At 44.2% G+C, this 27,895-nt stretch overlaps 1 protein-coding gene across 2 annotated transcripts in view; it reads left to right on the top strand.

Annotated features, from left to right (window-relative positions):
- Frrs1l (ferric-chelate reductase 1-like) overlaps window positions 1-26,483 on the top strand; it is a 34,219-nt gene extending 7,736 nt beyond the window's left edge. The window contains 4 exon segments of one of the 2 annotated variants that reach the window (NM_001419637.1): window positions 7,566-7,650; window positions 10,313-10,451; window positions 14,660-14,906; window positions 20,672-26,483. In NM_001419637.1, coding sequence (NP_001406566.1) covers window positions 7,566-7,650; window positions 10,313-10,451; window positions 14,660-14,906; window positions 20,672-20,844 — 644 coding nt within the window. In that variant the 3' untranslated portion in view covers window positions 20,845-26,483. 2 annotated transcript variants of the gene reach the window in all.
- The last annotated feature ends 1,412 nt before the right edge of the window (window positions 26,484-27,895 follow it).

Below are 27,895 nucleotides of genomic sequence, written 5' to 3'. Positions count from 1 at the left end.
ACATGATGAGAAAGAGATATTATGGCTGAAGTTTGATCATGCATATAAATATATATTGAATATACAAACATATTGGAAGAAGTAAAAAAAAAGTGATGTTTTAGGTGAAGATAAGTTTTAAGGGACTTGAGATAGTAACAAAACCTGACACAATATAATTGAAGTTGGACTGTGAAGGACAAATAATGTCAAACAGTGATAAAAGAAACAATAAATCAGGAACCCAGTATGTAAGTTTCCAGGGCTGAGGATGTGGCTCAGTGGTAGAGTGCTTACTCAGCATGAATGAGGTCTGGGTTCATTACTCAGTACTGCAAAAATAACTATCGATACACATGTGTGTGGTGTGTTTATGTATGCATACATCTATAGTAAACACATGCATGGTGTTTCCAAGTACAGGAAGCAGTAATCTGTAATTACATTAACTCTAGAGTATATGTGTATTAATAATAGATAGCAGGGAATACATTCAATAGGTAGATAAATAAATGTCAAAAGAAAATGTATCCAGTTCAGCACACTACCCTTAGCATTAGAAAAAAAACCAGATTTTAAAAATAAAAGATTGGGCTAGAGAGATGGCTCAGAGGTTAACAGCACTGACTGCTCTTCCAGAGGTCCTGAGTTCAATTCCCAGCAACCACATGGTGGCTCACAACCATCTGTAATGGGATCTGACAGCCTCTTCTGGTGTGTCTGATAGCGACAGTGTACTCATATACCTAAAATAAATACATTAAATTAAAAAAGATCTATATTGTTTGACTTATATAATATTATCTAAGTGAGTAGATAAACAAATACAGAACCATACTTTTTTTTGAACACCCAGGATGAACCTCTAAGATTTGTCATGAAGTAGTCATAGGAAGCCAGTGGATTACAAAGACTCTCTTTAGTATGCATAGACGTCTTTGATTATAGCGAGATGAAATTTGGAGTCAGCGGAAGCCTGAGGAGGGGTGTTTGGGAGTGTTGCTCAGTGGCAGAGTGCCACCTGCCATATTCACAGCTCTCCCTTTAATTCCCGAGCCCTAGAAAATAAAAAGAAAAGAAAAGGATCATAGGGACAATATTGACCAAAGAGGTAAAGAGGAAATCATAAGGGAAATTATGATGGCCTTCTGTTTAGCTATCAAAATGTTGCATGGCCCACCAAACCCAGTCACTATTGCTGATGCCAAGAAGTGCTTGTTGACAGGAGCCTGATATGGGTGTCTCCTGAAAGGCTCTGCCAGAGCCCTACTGATACAGACGAGGATGGTTGCAGATAACCATTGGACTGAGCAAAGGGACTCCAATGGAGGAGTTAGAAAAAAACTGAAGGAGCTGAAGGGGTTTGCAACCTCGTGGGAAAAACAATAATATCAAACAACCAGACCCCACCAGAGCTCCCAGGGACTAAACCACCAACCAATGAGTACACATGGACAAACCCATGGCTCCAGCTGCATATGTAGCAGAGGATGGCATTGTCTGGCATCAATAGAGAAGAAGCCCTTGGTTCTGTGAAGGCTAAATTCCCCAGAGTAGGGGAATGCCAAGGCAGTGAGGTGGGAGTGGGTGGGTGGGAGGGGGAGCATCCTTATAGAAACAGGGGAAGTGGGGAGGAGAGGGGGAAACAGGGAAAGGGGATAACATTTGAAATGTAAATACTTAAAATATTCAATAAAAAATAAAAGAAATTATGGACAAAAAACAAAACAAAACAAAAATGTTGTATGTCAAAATATTGTGGGGCTGGGGATTTAGCTCAGTGGTAGAGCGCTTACCTAGGAAGCGCAAGGCCCTGGGTTCGGTCCCCAGCTCCGAAAAAAAAGAACCAAAAAAAAAATATTGTTATTAAGGATGACACAGCAGCTAACAGCACTGGCCACCAAGCTTGAAACCTGAGTTTGAGCCCCCAAGCTCATGCCCAGAAGCTGTCCTCTGATCCTGGGAGGTTACAGGGGCATGCATGTGTTCATGTGCCTATTTCCAGCATGACATGATGTGGTTCTGAAGTATGCTCGCAGGCTTTGTGCAGCCATTGCCAGAGTCACATTTACAACACTCTGCTCACCCTGAAAAGAAGCCATATTTCCCTAGTGCCAACACCAGGCAGGCAGGTGTTTTGTGTTTCCCCTTGGCTCAGCTCTTGGCAACCATGAAGCCTTCTGTCTCAATATTTGTCTATTGTGACCATCTCACGCTCAGAGGATGATACATTATATGGTCATTGTTGTTTTTGTTACTTAGTTGGACTTTTTAGGAAAGCTCTTAGAAGATAAAGTAGCTTGGGAACCCAGGCTCTTCCTCAGCAGCAACAGTGAGCCAAAGAATGTGAAGGAAACCAAGATACACCTCAAGGTAGCGACAGAGATCTACAGAGTCTGATTTTATCTATATAGAGAAAAAAATGAACTATTAAGGGATATAAAGGGTGGGAATAAACAGACGAATCATGATCTTGAAAAGAATAATCTGACTTTATAAATCTATCAACCCTCCATCCATTCACAGTTCATCTTAAACTTAAGACAGTTCCACACAATCCTGCAGTCCAGTTCTGTAAGGGAACATCACACATGATTTCTATACATTGCACGGAAGAATCAAGTCCCGAGAATCGGTGAGATGGTTTTGCCTTGCTAAGTAACTGAGGCACACTTGAAAGCTAAGTAATTAAAATAACATGGTCCTAACTTGCAAACAAATAAACAAACAAACTCAGAAAATCTAGAAATAGACCTAGGTTCATGAAAAAAATCGAGGAACTGGGACAAAGGTATCATAAATTACCAGAGAAAGCATGAGTTGTCTCATAAATTATGTTGAGACAAAATTGATTCAATGTAAGGAGAGGTGGGCATGGTGCCTCATACCTCTGAGCCCAGCATTCTGCAGGCAGAAACAAGGGGATCTCTGTGAGTTCCAGGCCAGCTGGATCTGCATGGGGAGTTTCAGGTCAGCCAGGGACACACAGTGAGACTCTTGTCTTACAAAACAAAGCAAAAAGAAACCCAAACAAATCGTTATAAGTAGAAAAATACAATTGATTTCTCACCTCACATAAGATAATGAGTAAATTCCCAGTGGGTCAAAGCTCTCGGTGTGTTATCAATATAGTACAACAACATTAATAAGTTAAAATAAAATGAGAGAAACAGCTCATGCTGACGGGGGTAGAAAATTATTCCTTTAGACTCTGAGAAGCACAAACCAAAAGCGGAGAAATTCTTAGCTTAACCTCATCCAAGTTAAATATTTGGGTCTAAAAAAAAACCCATAGCAAAAATAAAATAACAAGGTTGGTGGGAGGGCGGGAGGGAAAATAGCAACATCTGAAGCCAACAATCAGGGAATGTGTAAAATAGACATAACCTTCCATGACAACGTTTGAACATTTACAGAAATCGACCCCACAAATGAGGGAAGCCAAGTGCTTAATACAAATATGAAGGGACATTTGTGTCTGTCAGTGCTTAGGGAAATCCAAATTAAAATAATAATGAGATCGTGTGGAGTTTGGATGTGGAGAAACTGGGGCAGTCAATCATACAGCACCCAGGGGACTGTAAGCCAGTGTTGTTCAGAATAGTAATCTGCTCGAGCTTGGCGTCGTTAGAGGGGCAGTCTGCCATGTTTCTCCTGGGTTACAAAATGAAAATCTAGATAACCGCCCCCTCCACCCCCACGAAACATGGGTAAAGACATTTATGTTTTCCCAATTGGAGAAAACAAGCAGGCAGAGATGTGTCATTTACTTTTCTGTGATCTACTAGAAACAGCTTAAGGGTGGGAAGATTCATTAGCTTCATGGTTTCAACCTATCGTGATAGAATAGACAGGGTCAGACAGTTCAGCTCATGGCATCAGAAGTGAGTGGCAGAGGCTGCTCATAGCACAGTGGACCCAAATGTGATTCTTCAGAGGCCTGCTCCTGGTAACCTCCTTCTGCCAGCCAAGCCTCGCTTCCTGAAAGGTTCCATAGCCTCCTTAAATAGTATCACCAACAGGGACCAAGTGTTTCAAAACAGACAGACAGACAGACAGACAGACAAAAAAAAAAACCCCAAAAACCTAAAGAACCTATGGGGACATTCCAACTCAACCCACAGCAGGAGGCAATTTGCATGTCCCAATCTTGGAGGACATTTAAAGATTTATTTATTTTATGTATATGCGTACACTGTTGCTGTCTTCTGACAAACCAGAAAAGGGCATCAGATCCCATTACAGATAGCTGTGAGCCACCATGTGGTTGCTAGGAATTGAACTCAGGTCCTCTGGAAGAGCAGTCAGTGCTCTTAACCATTGAGCCACCTCTCCAGCCCCCTTGGAGGACATTAAAGCAAATGTATTTATACACATCCTATCTCTTAGCACAAACTCAGGCGTTCTCTAAGGGGCTCATGATGAGAAAAGACACATCCACTACTGTAATTCCAAGACTCTAGAGCAGTGGTTCTCAACCTTCCTAATGCTGCAACCTTTTAATATGGTTCCTTGTGTTGTGGTGACTCCCAATCGTAAAATTATTTTCACCGCTACTTCATAACTGTAATTTTGCCACTGTATAAATTGTGATATAAATATCTGTATGTTCTGATGGTCTTTGGTGACTCCTGGGAAAGGGTTGTTCAACCTCCGAAGGGGTTGCAACCTCCAGGTGAAGCAGGTGTTGCTCTAGAGCGTCTTTTCTAGAAACCAGGAGCCAAGCTTACAAAGCAATAAGCAAACAAACAAACAAAAGACTAGTGTCTAGTGTTCTAGCACAGTGATAAAGTATATTCTAAACCTGTCCGTTCAATCCATAGCATTGGGTGAAAAAGTTTTTAAATGATGTGCGAGCACGGCTCACAGAATACACGTTCTTCTTTGGTTTTGTTTTAGAACACACAATATACCAGAAAACCAACGTTAGCAAAGGCATTTGCCAACCCAATACACTAGTTCAGAACATGTGCCTAAGCTATGTTCCAAAACTTGCTCTTATTTGGCGTTCAGAAACCCATCTTTCTTAAAAAGACACTGCTACTCAATGGTTGTTAGTTCTTAGTTAAGTTTGTAACATTTTAGTGCCCACGGATGATAATGACAGCTGGTATTTATTGGACTGGCAATCTAGAATAAGACGATATTCACCTGAGATGCTGGGAATTACTAAGGATTCTGTGATTGAAAGTGGAAGAGGAAGTCTGATGGGGGATGCTCAGTGACAGAGTTTTTTCAAGCTTTTGTGAGGTTCTGAGTTTCATCTCACACACACACACACACACACACACACACACACACACACACACACACACAAAGAGAGAGAGAGAGGCAGAGAGACAGAGACAGAGAGAGACAGAGACAGAGACAGAGAGACAGAGTCAGAGACAGACAGAGACAGAGACAGAGAGACAGAGACAGAGAGAGGCAGAGAGATAGAGACAGAGAGAGGCAGAGAGAGAGGCAGAGACAGAGACAGAGAGACAGAGACAGAGAGAGACAGAGTCAGAGAGACAGAGTCAGAGAGACAGAGACAGAGAGAGACAGAGACAGAGAGACAGAGTCAGAGAGAGACAGAGACAGAGAGACAGAGTCAGAGAGAGACAGAGACAGAGAGAGGCAGAGAGATAGAGACAGAGAGAGAGGCAGAGAGAGAGGCAGAGACAGAGAGACAGAGACAGAGACAGAGAGACAGAGACAGAGAGAGACAGAGAGATAGAGACAGAGAGAGAGGCCGAGAGAGAGGCAGAGACAGAGAGACAGAGTCAGAGAGAGACAGAGACAGAGAGAGAGGCAGAGAGAGAGGCAGAGACAGAGAGACAGAGTCAGAGAGAGACAGAGACAGAGAGGCAGAGAGAGAGGCAGAGACAGAGAGACAGAGTCAGAGAGAGACAGAGACAGAGAGAGGCAGAGAGATAGAGACAGAGAGAGAGGCAGAGAGAGAGGCAGAGACAGAGAGACAGAGACAGAGAGACAGAGACAGAGAGAGACAGAGAGATAGAGACAGAGAGAGAGGCCGAGAGAGAGGCAGAGACAGAGAGACAGAGTCAGAGAGAGACAGAGACAGAGAGAGAGGCAGAGAGAGAGGCAGAGACAGAGAGACAGAGTCAGAGAGAGACAGAGACAGAGAGGCAGAGAGAGAGGCAGAGACAGAGAGACAGAGTCAGAGAGAGACAGAGACAGAGAGACAGAGACAGAGAGATGCAGAGAGAGAGGCAGAGACAGAGAGACAGAGACAGAGACAGAGAGACAGAGACAGAGAGAGACAGAGAGATAGAGACAGAGAGAGAGGCAGAGAGAGAGGTAGAGGCAGAGAGACAGAGTCAGAGAGAGACAGAGACAGAGAGAGGCAGAGAGAGAGGCAGAGACAGAGAGACAGAGACAGAGACAGAGAGAGACAGAGACAGTGACAGAGACAGAGGCAGAGGCAGATCAAATGAAGAAGATGCAGAACTTGGAAGAAACTGTCACCTCCAGTGTCTTAATGACAGATAGGGAAGTAGCCATTCCACTCCCGGGTGAATACTCTGGAGGAAAAAACTTACGTCTCTTCAGTGACAAATAGAGTAAGGGCATAAACGAAGATGCTTAGTTTGATGTGTAACATTGAAAAGCTGCTCAATAAATACAAAGAGAAAAATAAAAGCCTGTTTAAGACAGGATGTGGTCAGTGGTAGTGAAAATAAAGTAGGTTTCAGTACAAAATAGGGTAAACCTAGAATGAAAGCATTGGAGCCAGTTACTCAAGGTGTTGTTTGACCCAGTGCTCAAACTCTGGGGCATTAGAATCAGACAAAGTTGTGCCAGGAAAGCATGTCCTGGAGACCTTTGTGAGAAGTCTAAAGCTAACAACCAAATAACACTTCACTGAAGAGAAGTACTGCAAATCAAAGGGCATGTTTCCCACTGCCTAGGCCTCTCTGTGGAACCCTGCATTTCACCATCGATCGTTCACTCAGTGTCCAGTGCCAAACCTCACGCTGGGCAGAGGATACAGCATGAGGCACACGTGGCGTGAACACCCCAGGGGGAAATGACTTCCCTTGGAACCTGGAGGCCTCTGTGACCTTACTCTCCAGCATCGCTTAAATGCATTGGGGTCTGAGCCATCTCAGAGAGACAATGCTAGCCACTGTGTATCGGAAGGGCTTAGCAAATGGGTAAGCGGTGGTCCCGAGAGGTGAAATTGTAATATCCATTTCACATACGTGTGGAATCGCCCGACTACCAGGTTAAAAGCTGGGCCTTTGCCATCTGTCTTTCTTCCTGAGTGTGTGCACTGTTGAAAAGTTGAGGCTTTCTAACTCCTAAGCCAGGGGCTCTGTAGAATGAGGTTTCTACTCAGAGTCCCTGGCTGCTTGCCGGAAAATGAAATAGGAACACACTCATGGCCAGCGCCCACCTGAGATGAAGTCCAAAGGCATGGATGCCCTCATGCAGGGGACAGTCTGACTTCATCAGAGACCCCTGTCAAATCCCTAACCATCGCTAGCAGCGATGGTAAAAATAGGCAGTGCATTCTTCAGGATTCTCTTCGTAAGGATTGTGACTGGGTTTCTCTGACACCATCTGTCTTCACTGCCCAGGATACCCTTTTCCCACTGCTCCTCCTGTGGACCCATTTGCCAAAATCAAGGTGGAAGACTGCGGAAGGACTAAGGGATGCTTCAGGTAGGTAGGGGTGGGAGCCTGACCACTGAGGCTCAGAAATGTACTGAATGTCTCCAGGTAGGATTCAAACTTACATGCATCGCTCTGTGGGCTCATGTGTCTGTCCCCCCCTTTCTAACTTCATCAAGGTTCTAGAAAGCTCAAATAAGAAAATCCAGTGCTCAGGGGTTTGCTTTGTTGCGACAGGCCTTGCTGTCCTTGAATTCTGGGTAATCTCACCGATTCTCCGTGATACTGGCATTGTAAGCGTCCACTGCCATGCTTGGTCAGAGTTCAGTTTGGGCATGCTCTTTTTTGAAGACAGTGTTTAGTCACTTTCTGTGGCTGTGATAAGGACATAACTAAGAAGGATTATCTCACCGCCCACCTCTGAGAGAAGCCACAGCATGAAGTCAAGCAAGGCAGGAATGTGGAGGCAGGAACTGAAGCAGAGGCCATAGAGGAGTTCTTGCTTATTCAACATGCTTTTATACCTAGAATACCTGACCAGGGCTGATATCACCCAAAGTGAGCTGGATCCTCTCCCATCAACAGTTAATGAAGAAAATGCCGTACTGACTTACCTATAGATAAACTGATGGAGGCATTTTCTCAATTGAGGTTTTGACAGGCAGGTTCTCCTATGGCCCAGACCTGCCCTAAATTTGTTATGCAAACAAGGTTAACCTTAAATTTTGAATCCTGCTTTCCCCTCCCATGTTCTGAGATGACAGGCGTACACCTGGTTCCTGCAGTGCTGAGGGTGGATCCCAGGGCTATCCTCAGGTGGCTGAGGCAAAAGGCTGAAAGGTTTGAGGCTAACCTGGGATGCTTAGTGAAAAGACCCTGTATCAAAGAAAGGAAGACAGGTGGAGGGGAGAGAGAGATGGAGACGGTCATGGGGAAAATAAAAATGAATGCATGTGAATTGGCTCGGTAGGAAGCAGTAGTGTAGAAACGCCTCAAATAGAGGTTTTGATGAAGATGGCACTAAAGGGCTAATCTTGTTGGTTGCTCAGGCTCAAGGTTTAAGGAACCAAGCATTGACTCCAGGGGTCTTGAGCTTAATAGACTTACAAGGCTTCTTTGAAGACTTGTGGAAATGTTGCAATACTGTTATCATCCAGCAAGATGATATGTGATCTGGTGGTGATGACTGAGAAGGAATTTTGATGGCCTGCTGGCTCAGTGTGGCCTGGCCTTCACACTGTTCTCTGCTCTTCTTACCTCCCTCACTTGTTAGGTTTCACCCCAGCTCCTGGTGGCCTGGTCCATGTGCCTTTCTCCTGTTACTTGGGGAATCCCTGCTAACACATGAGCATGATCTTCTCTCTTTCCTCATTCACACTTTAGCACCCTGGGTCCTGTTCTTGCAGACATCTGCCCTCTATGCTTTTATCCTGTCACCCATTGATACAGTTCCCTTTTTCCTCTTCGCCTCCCCTTTCCTTCCTTCCCTTTCCCTCCCTCCCCCTCCCCTCCCCCACCCATCCTTTCCCCACTCCTCTCCCTTTCCTTCCCCTCTCCCTCCCTTTTCTTTCCTGTTCTCTCTTTTATGCTTAGGGTCATGTGCATTACAAACATGTGATTTACCAATGAGATGCATCCACAGTGTGTACCATTCTGACAATGATGGAACACAGTGTCCCTTAACTAGGTGTTTTCAATTACTGGTCCCCACTGGTAAGGGATCCAGAAGTCATTTATAAGGATTTTTGCTACAAACATTGATTGATTGATTGATTGATTGATTGATTATTCATGCCTAAATGTATGTGCATATGCACATATGCACATGTAAGTGTGTGCACTTATCTTGTGGGACTCATGTGGAGATCAGAAGACAACTTGCTGCAGTCTGCTCTTTTTCTAGCATGTAAGTTTCAGGGAGCAAACTGGGGTCACCATGCTTGGTGATGGGTGTTCTTATCTATGGTGCTGTCTCACTTGCTCCTCTGTAAGAAATTGGAAATTTCTGTTTTCTCCTTAGTGGTACCCTTCAAAAAGATGCATGTGTATATAATCTCACCATCTAAAGAACGACCTCACACTGCTATGTTTAGCGTCTGACTATGACTATGTTAACGGCAAGTCAATTTTATAAGTAAATCATGTATTTGTGTGCATCAGATACTAGCTGATGTCACATATGAATTGTACAAGTGTGGCTTTTGCAGCAGACCAAAAGATTAAGTTGCAGAAGTTGGGCCATCATTCCTTGTTGGTAATAAAGACATGCTCAACTCAAAAGCCCCCCACGGGGGGCTGGGGATTTAGCTCAGTGGTAGAGCGCTTACCTAGGAAGCGCAAGGCCCTGGGTTCGGTCCCCAGCTCCGGAAAAAAAAAAAAAAAAAAAAAAAAGCCCCCCACGGTACAGTCAGAGGCACCTCGTGCACCATCGCTGCAGAGAAATTCTTTCAGGAAAATCACACCACTTAGCATCACACAGATGCTGGGGATTTCAGGACTTCTGCCTTTATTTCTAAGCCTGAGGTATCTTAACTGTGAAAGGTTATAGGGAAAAATAGTCAATGAACATTTTTTTTCTTTTTTTTCGGAGCTGAGGACCGAACCCAGGGCCTTGCGCTTGCCTAGCAAGGGCCCTTGGGTTGCACTCTGGATGTTCTCCTTTTGTGTTTGAATCAGGTAGAACTAATGACGTCTCCTTTGGCAAATCCTCCAGGTATGGAAAGCCAGGCTGTAATGCAGAAACCTGCGACTACTTCCTCAGCTACCGGATGATAGGCGCCGATGTGGAGTTTGAGCTGAGTGCAGACACAGATGGTTGGGTTGCCGTTGGATTCTCTTCAGACAAAAAGATGGTAAGGTGTACATTTTATTTTCTTTTTTTCAGAGCTGGGGACCGAACCCAGGGCCTTGTGCTTGCTAGGCAAGCGCTCTACCACTGAGCTAAATCCCCAACCCCGTAAGGTATACATCTTGAAGGAAGCTGCTTTCCCTCCTTGCTTCCTTTTTCTTTAGATTTCAGAAGCAAACGTGTTAAACAAAGAAGCAGAAGCATTGTATTAGTCACAGCTCTCTAATTGCAAGTTTAAAACATTCAGAGGCTCGGGCCCGGTAGTGTCACATGTCTTTAATCCCAGCACTCGGGAGGCAGAGATGGGGGGAGCCCTGAAAAAAAAAAACAACAATAATAACAACCAAACAAACAACATCAGAGGCTGGAGAGACGGCTCGGCTGGTAAGCCCACATACTGCTCTTGAAGAGGACCAGGGTTTGGTTTCCAGCACCCACATCAGATGGCCCCCAACTGCCTGTAACTCCAGTTCTAAGGATTCTGCTGCCCTCTGCCCTCTGTGGGCTCAGGCTCAAGATGTGCACAGTTCATATAAACTCATGCACCAACACCCATAAATAAGTAAATCTCTTTTTTTTTTTAAATTCTAGCAAGCTTTAGTAGAAAGATTGGTTATTAGAATATAGGGCCTCCATCTGGTGCTACATGTGGTGACCAGCTCTGTCCACATTGTGCTGTAAACTACACATCTTGTGCCAACTGTTGTGTCTCTTGCTCCCATGTGTGAGCATTAGTCGGTGGGCTCGTCTGGGCTTGGCTGTAGTCCATGGGTTGGGTTTGATTTCCTGTGTGTGTGTGTTAGTCAGTCCGGGAGGAAGGGGCAGCTTCCTAGGCAGCTCTTCATAGCATATGTGGCCAGATATCTGCTATTTTTCTCCTCTCTACCTCACTGTGTACACACACACACACACACACACACACACACACACACACACACACACACACACACATGTGCAGATGCCCTCACGGATCAGGCAAATCTCCGATGGACGTCAGCTGGGCTGTCCTCTACCTCAAGCCATTCTGATCGAGTCTATATGGAGAGAGTGTCAGATGCCATAAAGTGAGCGTTTAGTTCAAGAGTGTTCTACTGTAGATGCCAATGTCAAGCCCCAGGTTGCGATCAGATGAGCTGGCTACACTGGCTACCCTCTTAATGTTTCATTAGTTTGCCAGAACTTGGGTAAAACTTAGATTTGCCCACTGTGTTGATCAGCTTCCCATCACTATTACCTCGTTTTTAAAAAGACTTCAAGGGTAGAGGATGGAGCTCAGAGAGAGAAGGCGGGAAGAGAGGAAGAATCAGAAACCCAATATCCGCTTCCAGGGGCAACCACCAAGTATCTAACTTGCTTCTATTAGGTTCTGCCAGGGAGCAGCCATTTTTTTTTAACCACAAAGGCCTTTGGGAGATGCAGACCAAGGCACCACAATGGCCATAGTAAGGAGGGCTTAGTTCTGCAGTGTTTTGAAAGCATCACTTGGGGAAGAGGAGATTGCTCAGTGGTTCAGAGTGCTTGCTACCCTTCCAGAGGACCTGAATTTGGTTCCCAGGACCCATGTTGGGAGGTTGATAACCTCCTTTAACTTGATCACCAGGAGATCTGATGGCCCTCCTGGTCTTCATGGTTATCTGCATGCACAAGACATAATACACACACACACACACATACTTGTTTTATGATGGTACTAGATTAAGCCTCTGAAACTAAGCCAGTGGAACCAGCACCCCTGACATATGAGCTGCCCTCACTGCACAGGAAGGACTATTTTTCCATGAACTCCTTGGGGAGCCAAACCTGAAGTCCTCTGTTAGCACCTCAGGTTATGGAGTGACGGCCCAGGAGGCCCTGGGCTTCTCTTTCTCTGCTTTGTTATTGTTGTTGTTGTGTTGGAGGTGATGGTGGTGGTGGATGTGTGTGTGTGTGTGTGTGTGTGTGTGTGTGTGTGTGTGGTGTGGGGCAACCGGGGGCCAAAGATGAAGCTGCTCTTAAGATCATTCTGCCATTCTGGTGGCCAGGGCCTGGGGGTGGGTGCTATGGTGAGGGGTGTTGTAGGCAGAGCCCAGCCCCCATCCTGTGAATCACCCCGATAAAGGGATACCCCAATAAAGGAGAGAGAAGGATAAGAAGAAGAACAGGAATTCAGGACTAGCAGAGAATACACAGTGAGATCCTGTCTGAAAATAAGGAAGGGAGGGAGGGATAGCAGGAAGGAGGGAAGGTAAGGAGGGCTGATTTGAGGGCTCAGATAACAGGTTATCTGGGGAGCCTTCACAGTGGCACTGTAATATCTATGACGGTAGAGGCCCTTCCTTTCCTCTCTCCTCTCTCCACTGAAGCATGCGTTAAATTAAAAAACAAAAGCCTGACTTTGCAGAGCAAGAGCGATATGCATTCCCTTTTTAATAACCTTGAATTTTTATGGCACGGTTTTCAAATTAATTTCTTTTTTAAGAGCATCTTTGGGGGGTTGGGGATTTAGCTCAGTGGTAGAGCGCTTGCTTAGCAAACGCAAGGCCCTGGGTTCGGTCCCCAGCTCTGAAAAAAAAAAAAAGAAAAAAAAGAAAAAAAAGAGCATCTTTGGGGTCCTATCTAAGTGATATGCCTCACCGCCTCCCCCAGCATCCATATCCTCCACACAGTGGTGCAACCGGCTCATCTCTAACGCTTTTTAAAATTGTTCCAAAAGAAAAGTCAAACCCCAGATAGACCACGTAGATAGTTCCTCAAGCCTTCCTCCCTCGTCTCTCTATCTCTGTATCTTGTACCAGACGCATCATCTGTAGCTGTTCTGTTATGATAGTGTGCACCTAGAATGTATCATTTCTGGCTGTTTCCCCGTGTTTATTTCAGTGGCGTCAACCACAATCTCTACCGTGAAGTCATTGCGGTTCCCTATTCCAGAACTTAGAAACACAAAGAACATTTTGCTGTCCATGTGTTGTTCTCTACTGCCTCTGCTGCTACTATGTATGGCTAACATTTTCTGGAAACGTCAATGCTACATCACCGAGGTCATGATCCTTTAAACGTTAAATATTTAAGAGGGGTCTTCTAAAATCGAGGACCTTGTCCTTCATTCTAGGGTTTTCCTATCAAATTCAGACAGTTTGAGATCCATAGGATAGTACTGTCAGCTATATTATTTCTAAATGTCAATGTCAATGGTCAACACAATTCTGCCTAGGAATGCCATTGCATCATTTAATGGTCACATGACTTTAGTCTTCTTCACTTTGTAATAGCTTCTGGGCCTTTTAAACGAATGGATGGATTAATTAATTGCTTTGGGAAGTTTTTCATGACTGAAGTGTTTGTTTGGCTTGGTTTGGTTTTTTTTTTTTTTTTTTTTTGAGAGAGAGAGGCGTTCTCTGTGTAACCTTGGCCGCTGTGGAATTCATTCTGGAGACCAGGCTGGCCTCAAACACAGAGATCCACCTGCCTCTGCCTCCCGAGTCCTGGAATTAAAGGCATGCAACACCACTGCCCTGCCTTAGCTGAAGTTTTATTTTGTTTTGTTAGAATGAGCTTCAAGGGGGATTTGCCTAGCCATGCTAGTCAGGTTACTTCATGTGGTTTCATGCGGGAATTCATGGGACATACCCCATGATGCTGACTTTGCTCAGTTGTTTAAGACTTTTTTTTTTTTTTTGATTCTTTTTTTCGGAGCTGGGGACCGAACCCAGGGCCTTGCGCTTCCTAGGTAACGCTCTACCACTGAGCTAAATCTCCAGCCCCTTGTTTAAGACTTTTTAAAAAGGATTTTTTAAAAAAAGATTTATTTATTTATTTTCTATGAATATACTGTAGCTGTCTTCAGACACACCAGAAGAGGGCATCAGATCCCATTACAGATGGTTGTGAGCCACCATGTGGTTGCTGGGAATTGAACTCAGGACCTCTGGAAGAGCAGTCAGTGTTCTTAACCACTAAGCCGTCTCTCCAGCCCCTGAAAAGGATTTTTAAAATTCGTGTGTTTAGTTGTTTATGTGGGAGGCATGCTGTGCTGCGCTTGTGGAGCTCAGAGGACAGCTTGCAGGAGTTGGTTCTCTCTTTCTACCAGGTGGATACAAGGAATGGAACTCGGGTCATTCTGATTGGTAGCAAGAAATTTCTAATTACAGAGGTTATGGGATATGTGTTTCTGAGTGAGACATTTGCAGAAGACAAACCTTTGCCTTTCCTCTCCTCGACGTTTTTCTCTGCTAGGGTGGTGATGATGTCATGGCCTGCGTCCATGATGACAATGGCAGAGTCCGAATACAGCACTTCTATAACGTGGGGCAGTGGGCAAAGGAGGTTCAGAGAAATCCTGCCCGAGACGAAGAAGGAGTTTTTGAGAACAACCGTGTCACCTGTAGGTTTAAGCGCCCTGTGAATGTTCCCAGGGATGAAACAATTGTGGATCTGCACTTGAGTTGGTACTACCTGTTTGCCTGGGGTCCGGCCATTCAGGGTAAGCCTACATTTCAGCCTCTGTTTTGAACACCAGTCCCCACCTCCCCACCGTGCTTTCGTTCACGGTTACGTGGAGTCCCACTGTGTATGCGGGAGAGTCACAACCACATCGAGTTTCTGTAAGGAGAAGAGAATGCGGATACTCCCTTTGGAAGGTTCTGAGGAACTTACAATGCAAAGGGTCACCTGACAGAGTGCGCACAGGCATAGTCCCATGTGTCACATAGTCACATGTGTCACAGCATGTGACACAGCATGGGATGGGCAAGCACTTCATGAAGCAGTCATACATCTGCTGTGGAGTGCAAATATTTCTATTCGCTCCTCACCCCAGCCTGCAGAAGTCTGGATATCATTGCCCTCATATTAGAGTATAAGAAACTCACCTGTGGTAGACAACCAGTCAATGGTAGAAATAGAACCCAATTCCGGGTCTTTCGGACTGGAAAGTCAGTGAACTCTTAACCACCATCCTTTTAATAAGAAAATACTAAAAAGAAAAGAGTTTCTAGAGATTTCTCTAGAGCTTGACAGCGCGCATTAATTCCTATGGTCCCAAATCAATCAAAACACGATATATTTATATTTTAGCCCATCAATCCTCAGATGTTAAGGTGGATGACAATTCCCCCAGCTATATTGGTAAGTCAAGGCTTCTGCAGGTTAGAGGTCAGGGCTGAGGCTCTGTATCCCTATCAAGTTCCCCGATGATGATGATGCTGCTGGGCTGTGGATGATGTCACTTCCTCTGCCAAAGCTCTCTGGTCGTTTCCCATCAAAGGCCCAAGGGCATCATAAGAAACCTTTCAGAAGTTGCCTAAATCAAGTCATCTTATGAGCCTGCTACCTGGGCAACCCAGTGGCCTTCCACCTAGTGGCCTGACCAAGAGTAGTGAATGCTTCCTTGTCTTTTCTTTTTTTCCTTTTTTTTCTTTTCTTTCTTTCTTTTTTTCTTTTCTTTTTTTTTTTTTTTTTTGGATAAAGGGTCTTCTTCTTCTTCATCATCTTTATTAACTTGGGTATTTCTTATTTACATTTCAATTGTTATTCCCTTTCCTGGTTTCCGGGCCAACATCCCCCTAACCCCTCCCCCCCCCTTCTAGATAGGTGTTCCCCTCCCCATCCTTCCCCCAACAATTCCGTTCACTGGGGGTTCAGTATTGGCAGGACCAAGGGCTTCCCCTTCCACTGGTGCTCTTACTAGGCTATTCATTGCTACCTATGAGGTTGGAGCCCAGGGTCAGTCCATGAATAGTCTTTGGGTAGTGGCTTAGTCCCTGGAAGCTGTGGTTGGTTGGCATTGTTGTACATATGGGGTCTCGAGCCCCTTCAAGCTCTTTCAGTCCTTTCTCTGAACTGGGGTCCTGTTCTCAGTTCAGTGGTTTAATGATGGCATTCGCCTATGTATTTGTTGTATTCTGACTGTGTCTCTCAGGAGAGATCTACATCCAGTTCCTGTCGGCCTGCACTTCTTTGTTTTTGCCCTTTCTTTGAGCCAACCACCTACTCTGTTGCTCAGGCTAGAGCAATCCGTAGTGTATGGCACCACACCCAGACGACATCTGTCATCTGTGAGTTCAGCAGCTTTATCTGATCTCCCCACCCCACCCCCCATTTCTTTCCATTGATTTAGAAAGTACATAATCTCCCCTTGGCCTTCTCCCCTTCCCACCCATTGCCACTGGGTAAAAGCACTGGATGCCTCTACATTGGTAGTACCTTTCCATTCATCTGCTGCTTTCCCAGAGTCACCCCACTGGGTCTGCAATGGTACCTTCAAGCCCTGTTAGTGTCCTGGGAAATAAATGATATTTTAGCTTGGAGAGATGAATTCATTTCAAACAGTAAGATTGCTATCTGAAATTCTGAGTTTTTAGTACCCATCTGCCCCATGGTAGCTGTGTAGCCTGTTAATCTAAATCTGAACTTCATTTCCTTATACCTAAAGTGGGGGTAATGATAATACCTGCCTCACACAGTTATTAGCTAGTGGGTGAAGATAAGCATGGGGAATTGCTTTAGCAAATTGAAAAATGCTGCACAGGAGTCCCAGTCCATCTGTGGGAGATTTTACTGAGACTTCCAGTGTTTACATTCGTCCCTATAGGTAACGCATAAATTAGAATTCAGTGTGAGTTTTATGGTGATACTACTAATAAAGCAATCATAAATAAGAGTACACTGTAGTTAGTCGTATAAAATGCCATCTTTTTCTCTTTTTAAAAATATCTTAGTAGGCCAGAGAGACGGCTTGGTGCTTAAGGGCACTGACTGCTCTTCCAGAGGCCAGGTTCAAATCCCAGCACCCACAGGACAGCTCGAGACTGTCTGTAACTCTAAGATCTGACACCTTCACACAGACATGCATGCAGGCAGAACATCGAGGCACATAAAATGAAAATAAATAAATTTAAAAATATCTTGCTGTCTCAAACTACATTTTTGAGCTGCAGTTGAAAAGCAGTCATTGAAAGCAGAAAGAAACCTTGGATAACGGGGACTCATATGTTCAGAAGGTCGTCCTCTTAGAGTCTGGCATCCGAGATTTGGAGGGATCCATGTTCGTCTGGGTTTGCTTGATAAGCTCTCTCCGGGTTCTTTTCTCACTGTTTCCAGACAAAACAGACCTATCCCCACCCACATGGCCGCTGCCTCCTTGTTTCCTGAGAGTTTTAACATCTGTCAGTTCTTTTCCTGTCTCACAGAGGCATAAACTTTGGGCTAAATCTTGAAGGAATAGAAATTCTCTTTCCCTAGAGAAAGCCATGAACTGGAGGTTCATGGCATAGCCTAAGAGGCCAGTCAAGGGCCATTGGGGACTGTCCTTAGGCATAAGGTAAGTGGACCCTGTGGGGAGGGACCTCCCTGCCAGTTGGGAGAATTTGTGTAGGAGGAAGCTGGAGTGGATGCTCAGTACCACTGTGTCTGGCAGAACTCCCAGAGAAAGGACTGTAAAAACCCTACTTGGTGCAAATCAGACTGGTGGTACAGACCTATACATTCAGCTGCTCTGGAGGCTGAGGCAGAAGGATCACAAAGTTCAAAGCTTGTTTGGGCTACCGGTGAGTTCAAGACCAGCCTGACAAGTTTATTGAGACCCTATCTCAAAATAAAAGCAAAACTAAAAGAAAGTTGGCAAGCTGGAGTTATATAGCTCAGTGGTAGGTGTTTGCCTAGCATGTTTATGGACTAGACCTGGGTCCAAACATTCCAAAAACCTTAATTAAACTCTAATCCCAGGGTAGCCTTTCCATCGAACTCTCATGTCTCAGTTTCCCTAACCCAGGCTTAATATGTTTTTTTTTTTTCAGGAAGTCAGACATGACTAATCAACTTTGCCTCAACAAGAATTTTTTAGCATTTCTTTTTTTAAACTTTAATTAATTTATTTATTTTATATCCTGATTGGAGTTTCACCTCTCTCTTCTTCTCCCAGGTCTTTCCCCCCCTCCTCCCCTCCCTCAATCCCCTCTCCTTTTCTTCTCAGAGAAGGGGAGGCCTCCCATGGATATCAACCCACCTTGGCAAATCAAGGTGCAGTAGGACTAGGCTCATCTTCCCTATTGAGCCTAACTAGGCAAAGCAGACCAATCCAAAAGGGGTTCAAAGGCAGGCAACAGAGTAAGAGACAGCCTCTGCTCCAGTTGTTAGGGGTCCCACATGAAGATCAAGCTGCACATCTGCTACATAAAGAAAACAAAAATCGGACTGGAGAGATGGCTCAGCGGTTTAAGAGCACTGACTGCTCTTCCAGAGGTCCTGAGTTCAAATCCCAGCAACCACATGGTGGCTCACAACCATCTGTAATGGGATCTGTTGCTCTCTCCTGGTGCATCTGAACACAACTACAGTGTACTCATATAAATACATAAATACATAAATGAGAAAGAAAGAAAACAAAAATCTTGCTGGGCATGGTGGCACATGCCTTTAATCCCAGGATCAGGAAGGCAGAGGGAGGCAGATCTGAAATCCAGGCTAGCCAGAGCTACACAGAAAAACCTTGTCTCAAAAAAACATAAAAAGAAAAAGAAAAAGAACTCTTGGTTCAAGCAGTTCTCTTGCCTTAATCTTGCTGGAATCTGCAACCACAGATGTGCAGCATAGCAGATAGCTTGAAAAACTTAGCTTCTTACGATTTCTCTTCCATCAGTTTACTTCTTTGGTGCTGAGGATTAAACCCTCAGATGGGAGGCGTTCTCCGTGCCGCTGACCCGTGCAATCAGTCCTTAAGCATTGTACACACAGAATCTCCTTCTTCAACTGGTGACCAGGTGGAAAAAAGCCCCATCCAAGGACTTGTTACATTACTCATTCTTTCCAAACCGTTCTTCCCGGCTCTTCTTGAAAAACCACTGCCATCTGGCATGCCAATCTCGTTTGGTTAGGGAAGTCCCTCCCCTCCCCCCTCTTTTCCCTTCTTTACTCTCTCCCTCATCCCCGTGATTCAGTCATGTGAGTGTATAGATGAGGTTAGAGTAAGGTATCAAATGTCTTCCTTTATTATGTTCTGCCTATTCCCCTATTTCTTTCCTATCTATCCATCCATCTATCTATCTATCTATCTATCTATCTATCTATCTATCTATCTATCTTTGAGACAGGGTCTCTATACATGGAACTCCCCACTCACTATGGTTCACCTGCCTCCCAAATCCTAGGATTAAAGTACCCTGCTCACCTTACTTCTTGAGATAGAGTCCCTTATGGAACTGGAAGTCGGCCTTTTTGGCTACACAGGCCTGCTGGCCCATGAACTCTTAGACTCTTACCTGTCTTTGATCCCCCCAATGCTCAGGTTCTGGATACATATCTTTGCTCCCCAATACTCAGGTTATGCATACATATAGCCACGCTTGGCTTTTTATATGCGTGGTGGGGATTCAAACTTAGGGGCTTCTGTCCTCATGCTCGCAGAATAAATAGTCCTCCTTATGATGCCACCTCCCTAGCCAAAGGCTGGCTCACTCATGATAGCCCACAGGCAATGAAAGATGGCTTCCACTTATGTGGGAGAATGGTGCTGTCCAGAGTTGCTGATCTGTATCTGCAAGATTTGGGGCTGTGGAAGTAACTCAGTGATAGAACATTTGCTTAGCGTGTTTGAAGCCTTGGGTTTACTACTGCTCTAAAGATTTGAGGATGCCGAATCAATAATGTTTTGCATTAAAAATATAGCCTGCCCCCTCCAAGGCTGGAGAGATTATTCAGGTTAGGAGCACATACTGCTATGGCAGAGAACACAGGTTCAGTTCTGAGTGCCCATATCAGGTCTCTGCACACACACACACACACACACACACACACACACACACACACACACACACACACAGAGAGAGAGAGAGAGAGAGAGAGAGAGTGTGTTTGTGTTAAAAACAAAATAAATCTTTTAAAAATATTTTTAAAATGTTTCAAAAAATAAATGTTTCAAAAAATACATCTTTTTTCTTTTGAAATTGAGATGTTTGAATATATTAGAGACAAGTAGAAATCCATTCAGTTCATGCAAGTAAATATTAAAACTGGCCACCACAGAACAGAGGGAACAGTAAGTTGTCTGATCTTGGGGTGGCTGCAGATCAATAAGAACTTTCTTTGGGTGTAGAGATTTCTGTGCTCTCCATCATACGTGTAACTGCAGAGGGTTCTGATGATGGCTTTGTACCGGAATGCAGACCTTTAAACACCGCATATGCATTTAATGTTTCTACCCTTCCACACCGTGCTGCTTTTGATGGGTCCTCCCCTACTTCTGTGTTAAAGGCTCCATCACTCGTCATGACATAGACTCTCCGCCGGCCTCAGAGCGCGTTGTCAGTATTTACAAGTACGAAGACATTTTCATGCCGTCGGCTGCCTACCAGACCTTCTCCTCTCCTTTTTGTCTGCTTCTCATTGTTGCCCTGACCTTCTACCTGCTGATGGGAACCCCTTAACCTCCGCTGCAAGCCACAGGCTACTGAAGCACCTTCAGTATGTGTTTTTCCGCCTGTATAACTTTAGCTTTTATTATCTAAAAACAAGTCATGATTTCAACATTTTTTGGGCAAAAAAAAAAAAAAAAAAAAAAGAGCAAGTTTAGTTTCTCTCCTACTCAGACAGGGTTGTCAAGGCAACCCTACTTTCAGGAAGTACTTAAGACATTTGCAAACACTTCCAGATACGTTTTCTATTTGAGCTTTACAATGTCTGGGCATTGGCTTCGTAGAACTGCGGGGGCTGTCATACCGATTGGGATTTAAACCCAGACAAAGGGTGCCTTTTGTTGACCCACATGTCTCACAGCCTTGGCTGACGTGATCAGATGACATACAGGAAGGTAGAGGAAACTAGACGTGGAAAGCGTACCTCAAAGCAGTCTTTACTTTTGAGTCGTACTGCACGAGAGGGTTACTTAGCACGTTGTCGTGGAGGACTTTACGGGACGTCGCGGTGTGTCATCAGCCTCTTGAGAACATTTCTGTGGCGCAGAAATGCTTTTAGATTGTCACACAGTTGATGGGGAGTGTGGGGGAGATTCTAGTGATAAGCCAGTGGTTTGTCTTTATCTAAAATATATCCTCAATTAGTGTGTAGTTATGAGAAAACAGTTTTATATCCCTGCTAGGAAAGATTAAAAACGTGAATGTTCCTGAAGATGTAAAATTATTTTAATGATAAAAATAGGAGAATTCTTAGTAGTTAGAATTGGCTCTCTTCTGCTACTGTATTCCACCAGCTAAGGTGTTCGTGGGCGGCCAATGGTGTTCAGATCAGCACACACTGAGTATGATTAAATATCCATTACAACAGACAAGTCATCTTATGGAAACAAGGCAATTTAACCATAGGTCAGCATTTTTAAAGGCTGTAGACACCAGGAGCAAAAATGGGGCAGGGGACCCTAAGGTAAACTTCCCAAAAGTTTATGTGAAAAGTGTTCAATTCCAAGTTTCCTTTTGTCAAATGAACCAGATACTCTTTTAGAGGAAATACCTAAGTTAGCAGCCTTCGGAGAGGAGAGCCTCGGCGGGCGCTTACACTGCTGGGTCGGTCCCATCATGGCATTCCAGAATTCACTGCTTCCAAGCTGGCTCCCACTTTATAGGCGAGCAATAGCAGGTTATGGTTAATAAGGTCATCTCCGAGATTCACGTCGGTGGTGAAGGTCGCCCCATGGGAAAGTGTTCGGACTCACCTGGGCTAGAGCCAAAACAAAGTAAGTATTGCTACTTCCTGCCCACACCACATTTCAAACTCAAGGTTCTAGTCGGAGGCCCCACCTCAGTACAATTATCTTTTCACCAAGCCCTCTGATCTTTCTTTTGGCTCAAGCATGGCGGGTACACCAGCTTCTCGGCATGCGACGCTGGTTGAGAAGCGAAGGTTGGGAGCGTACAGAGACACCTGTGTTGTAAATAAGAAGCCCGATATTTTTATATGCCTATGTGCACAACAGTCGATCTATAGCTAGCAGAGCCAGTAGAGACAGACTCCAGTTGCCAGGAGGAGCAGAGCGAGTGGTGTCTCCCTCCCACATACGTTTCCAATCAAGTAACTGCTTCCCCGAGTCTTTTGACTTTGGTGACCAGTTTTGTCTATTTTTTTGCTAGGAACTTTCAGAGTTATCCTTGCCCTTACAGTAACATGCAACTTACTCTACTAAGCGTCGGTCTTCTCTGCTTCAGGACTGCCACTTGTCCCAAGTCTGAGGGGCCTGGAGTTCTTCCAGCCTGCTCTCCTCTCTCAGCTGTGCTGTCTTCCTTCCTGTGGATGATGACCTCATGGAAAAGGCTCTAACTTAAACTCTCTCTTCCTCCAGTCCTCTGGACTAGTTTTAGGACGTACTCAAGTGCTCCTGGATCCCACTGGGCTTCCTCAGCACACAGGTCAAGCTTTAGTGAAATTGCAGGCTTTGGCTGCTAACCCCTCACGTAGGAGCTATTTCTCAATGCTCACCCTTATGACAGACACTACCTCTTAGGAGGTATACATCAAACTGATGGGCCAAGCTACAAGCCGCCTCGATGTCGTGAGTTTCTTGGAGCCAGAGGAATCTCTATATATACTTTACCTGACTAGCTAATGTTTTTATGTCCCTCCTTGTGATCAAACCGTGTCTTCCAAAAACATACATGACAGAATCCTTAGTGAATGTGTTGGTTTTACCTTTCTGTGGATATCAGTTGGAATTTTCAACAATAAATCATGGGTCCTGGAACAAGAATTTACAGACTAGGGATGTATCACAACAGTTGACCGTCCCGTCAGAGAGCTAGCCACTGATAGACCTGTTGGAGTTAAAGCCGTGTGAACTCAAACTCCTTTCATTCTTATCTAATGTAAGAGAAAGATCTTTACCCCCTCCACTCATTCCCTCTCTTCCAGCAGGGCCTCACAGGCCTCCTCCCAGCCTCCCGACTCCCGGCTGCTGTTATCTCAAGCCTACGCCACCAGATCCGACAGTTGGTTTTCCTTTCTAATATAATGTCTGTCCTGAGGGAGACGCCTGTCAGTGCTTTTTGGTAAAAATGCCCAAGTGAAATATGAGTGGCAGATAAATGTACACTAGTTTAATGCACGTATCTTGCAAGAGGCAGCCTGGGCCAAGGGTGGGGATATGACTCCACCTCATGCAGAGTCTTTCGAGCTTTCACTAAATAGAACCTGCTATCCATTCTCAAGTCAATGGTGTGCCTTCAACCGTCTCCTAGTACTTTACAGCAAGCAGAGGACTTCTTACAGCTGTATTTGAGGAAAGGAACACAACTTTTTTTAAAAAAAACTTTTTCTTTTTTATATTTAAGGTTTATTTTATGCATGTGAGTGCTCTCTGTGCATGTACACCTGCGTGTCAGAAAAGGACATCAGATCCCGTTTAGATAGTTGTGAGCCACCATGTGGTTGCTGGGAATTGAACTCAGGACCTCTGGAAGAGCAGACTGTGCACTTAACCACTGAGCCATCTCTCCAGTCCCCACATTTAACTTTATTTTTTGCTTAAAAACATTTTAGTACCCCCCTGTCTCTCTCCCTCCCCCCCTTTCTTTTCAGCACTGGGGACATACCCAAGGCCTTGTATACTGAACTACAACCCCAGTTTGTTTTAGGACCATTAATGTTTCTCAAACTAATGTGTAGACTGGACATGATTGGAAGAATGCATTAGTTAATTTTTAAACATGACTTTCTTAAAGGCTTGGTCTATCTTACGACACGGAACCCCATATGCTTTTGTTGTCCCACTATAGTCAAACACCCATTCAGAGAACATTTGGAAGCTGCATTCAGTTACCTTGGGTTGGTTTTTGCCCTTAAACAAATGACAAGGTTTGACGCCTGAGGGATGGATTTCCGTCCCAGCAGAGTTATACTTTCTTGCAATTCAAGTGTGCCGTCTGTATTCGGGATTTTATCTTACGTGGCATTAGCGCTGAAGTTGAACAGCGTTTTCAGTTCTAGCCCAGGATCACTTGTATCTTCTTCTAAAGGGCCAGGTTGTATAGATTTTAACCTTGAACTTGTGTCGCAGCTGTTCTACTCTGCCACAGACAGCTCCAAAAGAAACAAGCATGGCCGCACACTAGTAAAACAACTGAAATTCGAACTTCATACACTTTGCAGGTACCAAAATGATCTGTTAAGTTTCAAAAAGCGATTGGAAAATGTAAAAGAAAAAATGTTTTTAGTTTACAGGCTGAACAGAAACAGGAAGTAGACTGGGCTGGGCTTGTGGACTCTGGTTTTTCACAGTGGCTTTAGTCATGGGCATACTATTTATCTGGTCAGTTGTAAACCCTATCAGCAGTAACTTATTAGCTAGTGGTAAAACTATTAAAGTTGAGGAATAATTTATTTAAAAATGATTTATAGTTGGTTTTCTGCTATAAACAAATAACATCGTAGCATCCTTGTGCATTCATGCTATAATGTGTCTGCTAGAGTTGGCACGGAAGAGGAAACAGTGAAGAACCCGTCTGGGTAGGCCGCAGCTTTGTTTTGCCTGAGGTTTGACAGTCATGAACACGTCTCACTGCTGAACTACTCTTTTGGCGAACATTCCTATGCTTTAGAGTAATGTATTTCCAAGTAGAAATTTAAAAAAAATATCATTAAGGGCACAGAGTGTTTTATACATGTGACGCCTACATCTCATACAATAAAACAATGCGTGAGAGCCAGCATACTAGGTCACGTGCTGAGGTGACTGTAGTTAACTATTGTACATCCGTACTCTACAAACAACTGCATATTTAGTAGACAGGTTGACTATTTTCAGTGTGTTTATATGTATATACACTTTGTACATATGTGACAGATGGGAGTGTATTTATACATAAACATGCACTTGAGTGTATCCCTGTGAGTGCATGTGTACACACACACACACACACACACACACACACACACACACACGCACACCACTAAAGGTTATTGTCAGGGTTAGTTCTTTTTCTGATCTCTTGTATACTTTAAAACCCAGAGATAAAACATTACGTGTTAAAAGCATACTTACCTGTGAATTTTTGGTAATTTAGTTTATAGAAAGGATCCCTAGATCTTTTATTAAGCCTTGACTCACATATTTAGCATTATATAAAGTATTAGGAGCATATATGCATTGTTGCTTAATTTAACTTTTCTCTATGAGTAACTGGCATGTTACGAGGCAGCCTAAACATGTTTTAAGTTGCATTAGTTCTCTCGTTCTATTTCATTATTCAGTGAGCAACTTGAGTAGTTTCATGTTGGATTTCCTTGTGTCTTTATTTAACAGATGACTTGCATATAATTTCCTTTTCCTGAAAATAGTAGTTAGGGAAATAAGAGCTTAAATATGCCTGGCAATGGGAAAACATATGTAAATCTAGCCTGGGGGAGGGGGCGTGTTCTATTTAAGAATACACCAATGACTGGGGAATATTTTCAGTTTTCTCTCAAATATTTGCTATTAGGTGAGAGTAACCACTCAGTCCGATTCTTCTGGAATGTAATCATTCTCTCAGTTTGTTGAATGCTCAGTGGGTGTGGCACTCGCCCAGGTCATTAGACTCTTTGCTGCTTCATCGAATGCCCTGGGCCCTCAGCCCCGGAAGAGAGAATGCAGCTTCTCCACATGCCTTATTCCCCCTGAGGCATCGACATGCTGGAACAGTCTGACTCCAAGTACTAATACAGTTTTTTTGAGACTGTCTACAAAATACTATTTTGTTAAAACTATGCCTTTAAATAGACACTGATGGGTTATATTTGTTTTATAAAAAGTTGTATACCTAATGTTCAACTGTGGTTGATTTTGAGATTATATATAAATGTATATTTATAAGCCTGTCTTATGTGGATTTTTACTCTAAGAAGTGTGGCGCATTACTAATAAAGATATGGGTTTCTGTTTCTGTAAAGTCATTGTAGCAACACTCCTAACTGCTACCTGAACGATGATTCCACTCACTGGCCACCATACATACTTTTATCTATAGAATATTAAGTTATACTCAGAATGTATTAACCAGGATGAAACTTTAAGAACGGAAACTCTCAACATAATTTGAAATTCTTCCTGTTGATGTAATTAAAACTAGTTTATAATTCCTTATTGCTTTGTTCTGGCGCACTTTTTTAAAAATTTTCTACTTCTTTTGTTTGTGTGTTATTTACTTGGAAAGTTTTTCTTTTCTCCGTTCTTCCCGAATCGTTATAGAACTCAGGAAAGATGGCAACCTGTCTTGTCTAAGAGGAAAGCTGTGTTGCTGAAGTCCCCAAAACTTATGTAAAAATGGGTCTAGGGAAAGCTTCAGTTTGACACTGTATCAAGAAGTAAATGGCAGTCTAGAGTCCCATTTCAAGTCTATCAGCCGTTTTACTGCATATATCTGGCTATAAGACTTTCGGTTAAAAGGTCCTTATTGGTCACTAAAGCTTAGTGTCACTGAAGAACAATAGAGGGGTTGCTGAGGTGGTTCAGCGGTCAGCACGCTGGCTGTCACGCCTCATGACCTGAGTGTGGTCCTCAGAGGCCACCCGGTAGAAAGAGAGAGCTGACTTTCACACGTCATCCTCTGACCTCCATGTGCTTGCCTGTGCGCACACACACTAAGTAATTAGATGTGGTTTTAAGGGGGACGAATAGGTAGAGGCCAGCGAGTCTTGAGGAGGAAGAGAAGTTGCAGTAGCTGAGCTCCTGATTTTCCTGGGACTGATGGTAGCTACGGTGATACAGAGAAGCTCTCGTGTTGTTGAAACCCAGAGCAGTGGGTCCTCCCCGAGCTTGCAACCAGGAAAGCAGCCGGGGATACTGCGGTTAAGATTTCAGTGGACTGGATGTGTTCCCTTAGTATTTCCATGCTGAAACTATAAACTTCACTGTGGCAGCAGGGATTTGGCATACTGGGTGGTGGCGGGGAAGCCTTTGGGATGAGATTAGTGCCTTTATAGGAAGGGATGAGGAAACCCTTGTCAGAACTTGATCATCCTGGTTTCTTGGTGCCAGACCTCCTAGCTTCTACGTCTATTGCACCATCTAGTCGAAAGTAATGGGAGAGTAGCCCAAACTGAAAGAGACCAAGTAAGCAGAGGATAAGGGGGACCTCCAAGAAAGGAGAGGACAAAGTAAGGAGAAAGATCAACAGGTTGTGTGCCGGCCGGCCCCACCTGCATTTGACAAGCTGCCATGTGTGAACAGATTTCTATAAAGGCAGTCACTTAAAACCACACAGATGGACCATCTCACTCTTCCGGTGGCCAGAGATCTCAGCTGAAGCAAGGTGTTGGCAGGGGCTGTTTCTTCTAGAGGCGTCATATAGGAAGCTTCGTTTTTTTTTTTTTTTTTTTTTGGGTTTCTCTTAGTTGTTCATAGCTGCCAGCTTTCCTTCATCTGTCATTCCAACGGTCGTCTGAGCGCTGCCTCAATGGTATGGCACGGTGCTTCATTCTGCGTAGTTTAATCTCCCACTCTTCCTTTGGTAGGTATACTCTGGGTTCTATGTAGCCCCTCTCTACCATAACCTA

Source organism: Rattus norvegicus, chromosome 5 (assembly GCF_036323735.1).
Source record: "Rattus norvegicus strain BN/NHsdMcwi chromosome 5, GRCr8, whole genome shotgun sequence".
In the NCBI taxonomy this organism is placed as follows: domain Eukaryota; kingdom Metazoa; phylum Chordata; class Mammalia; order Rodentia; family Muridae; genus Rattus; species Rattus norvegicus.
This window is presented reverse-complemented; position numbering and strand designations above follow the sequence as displayed.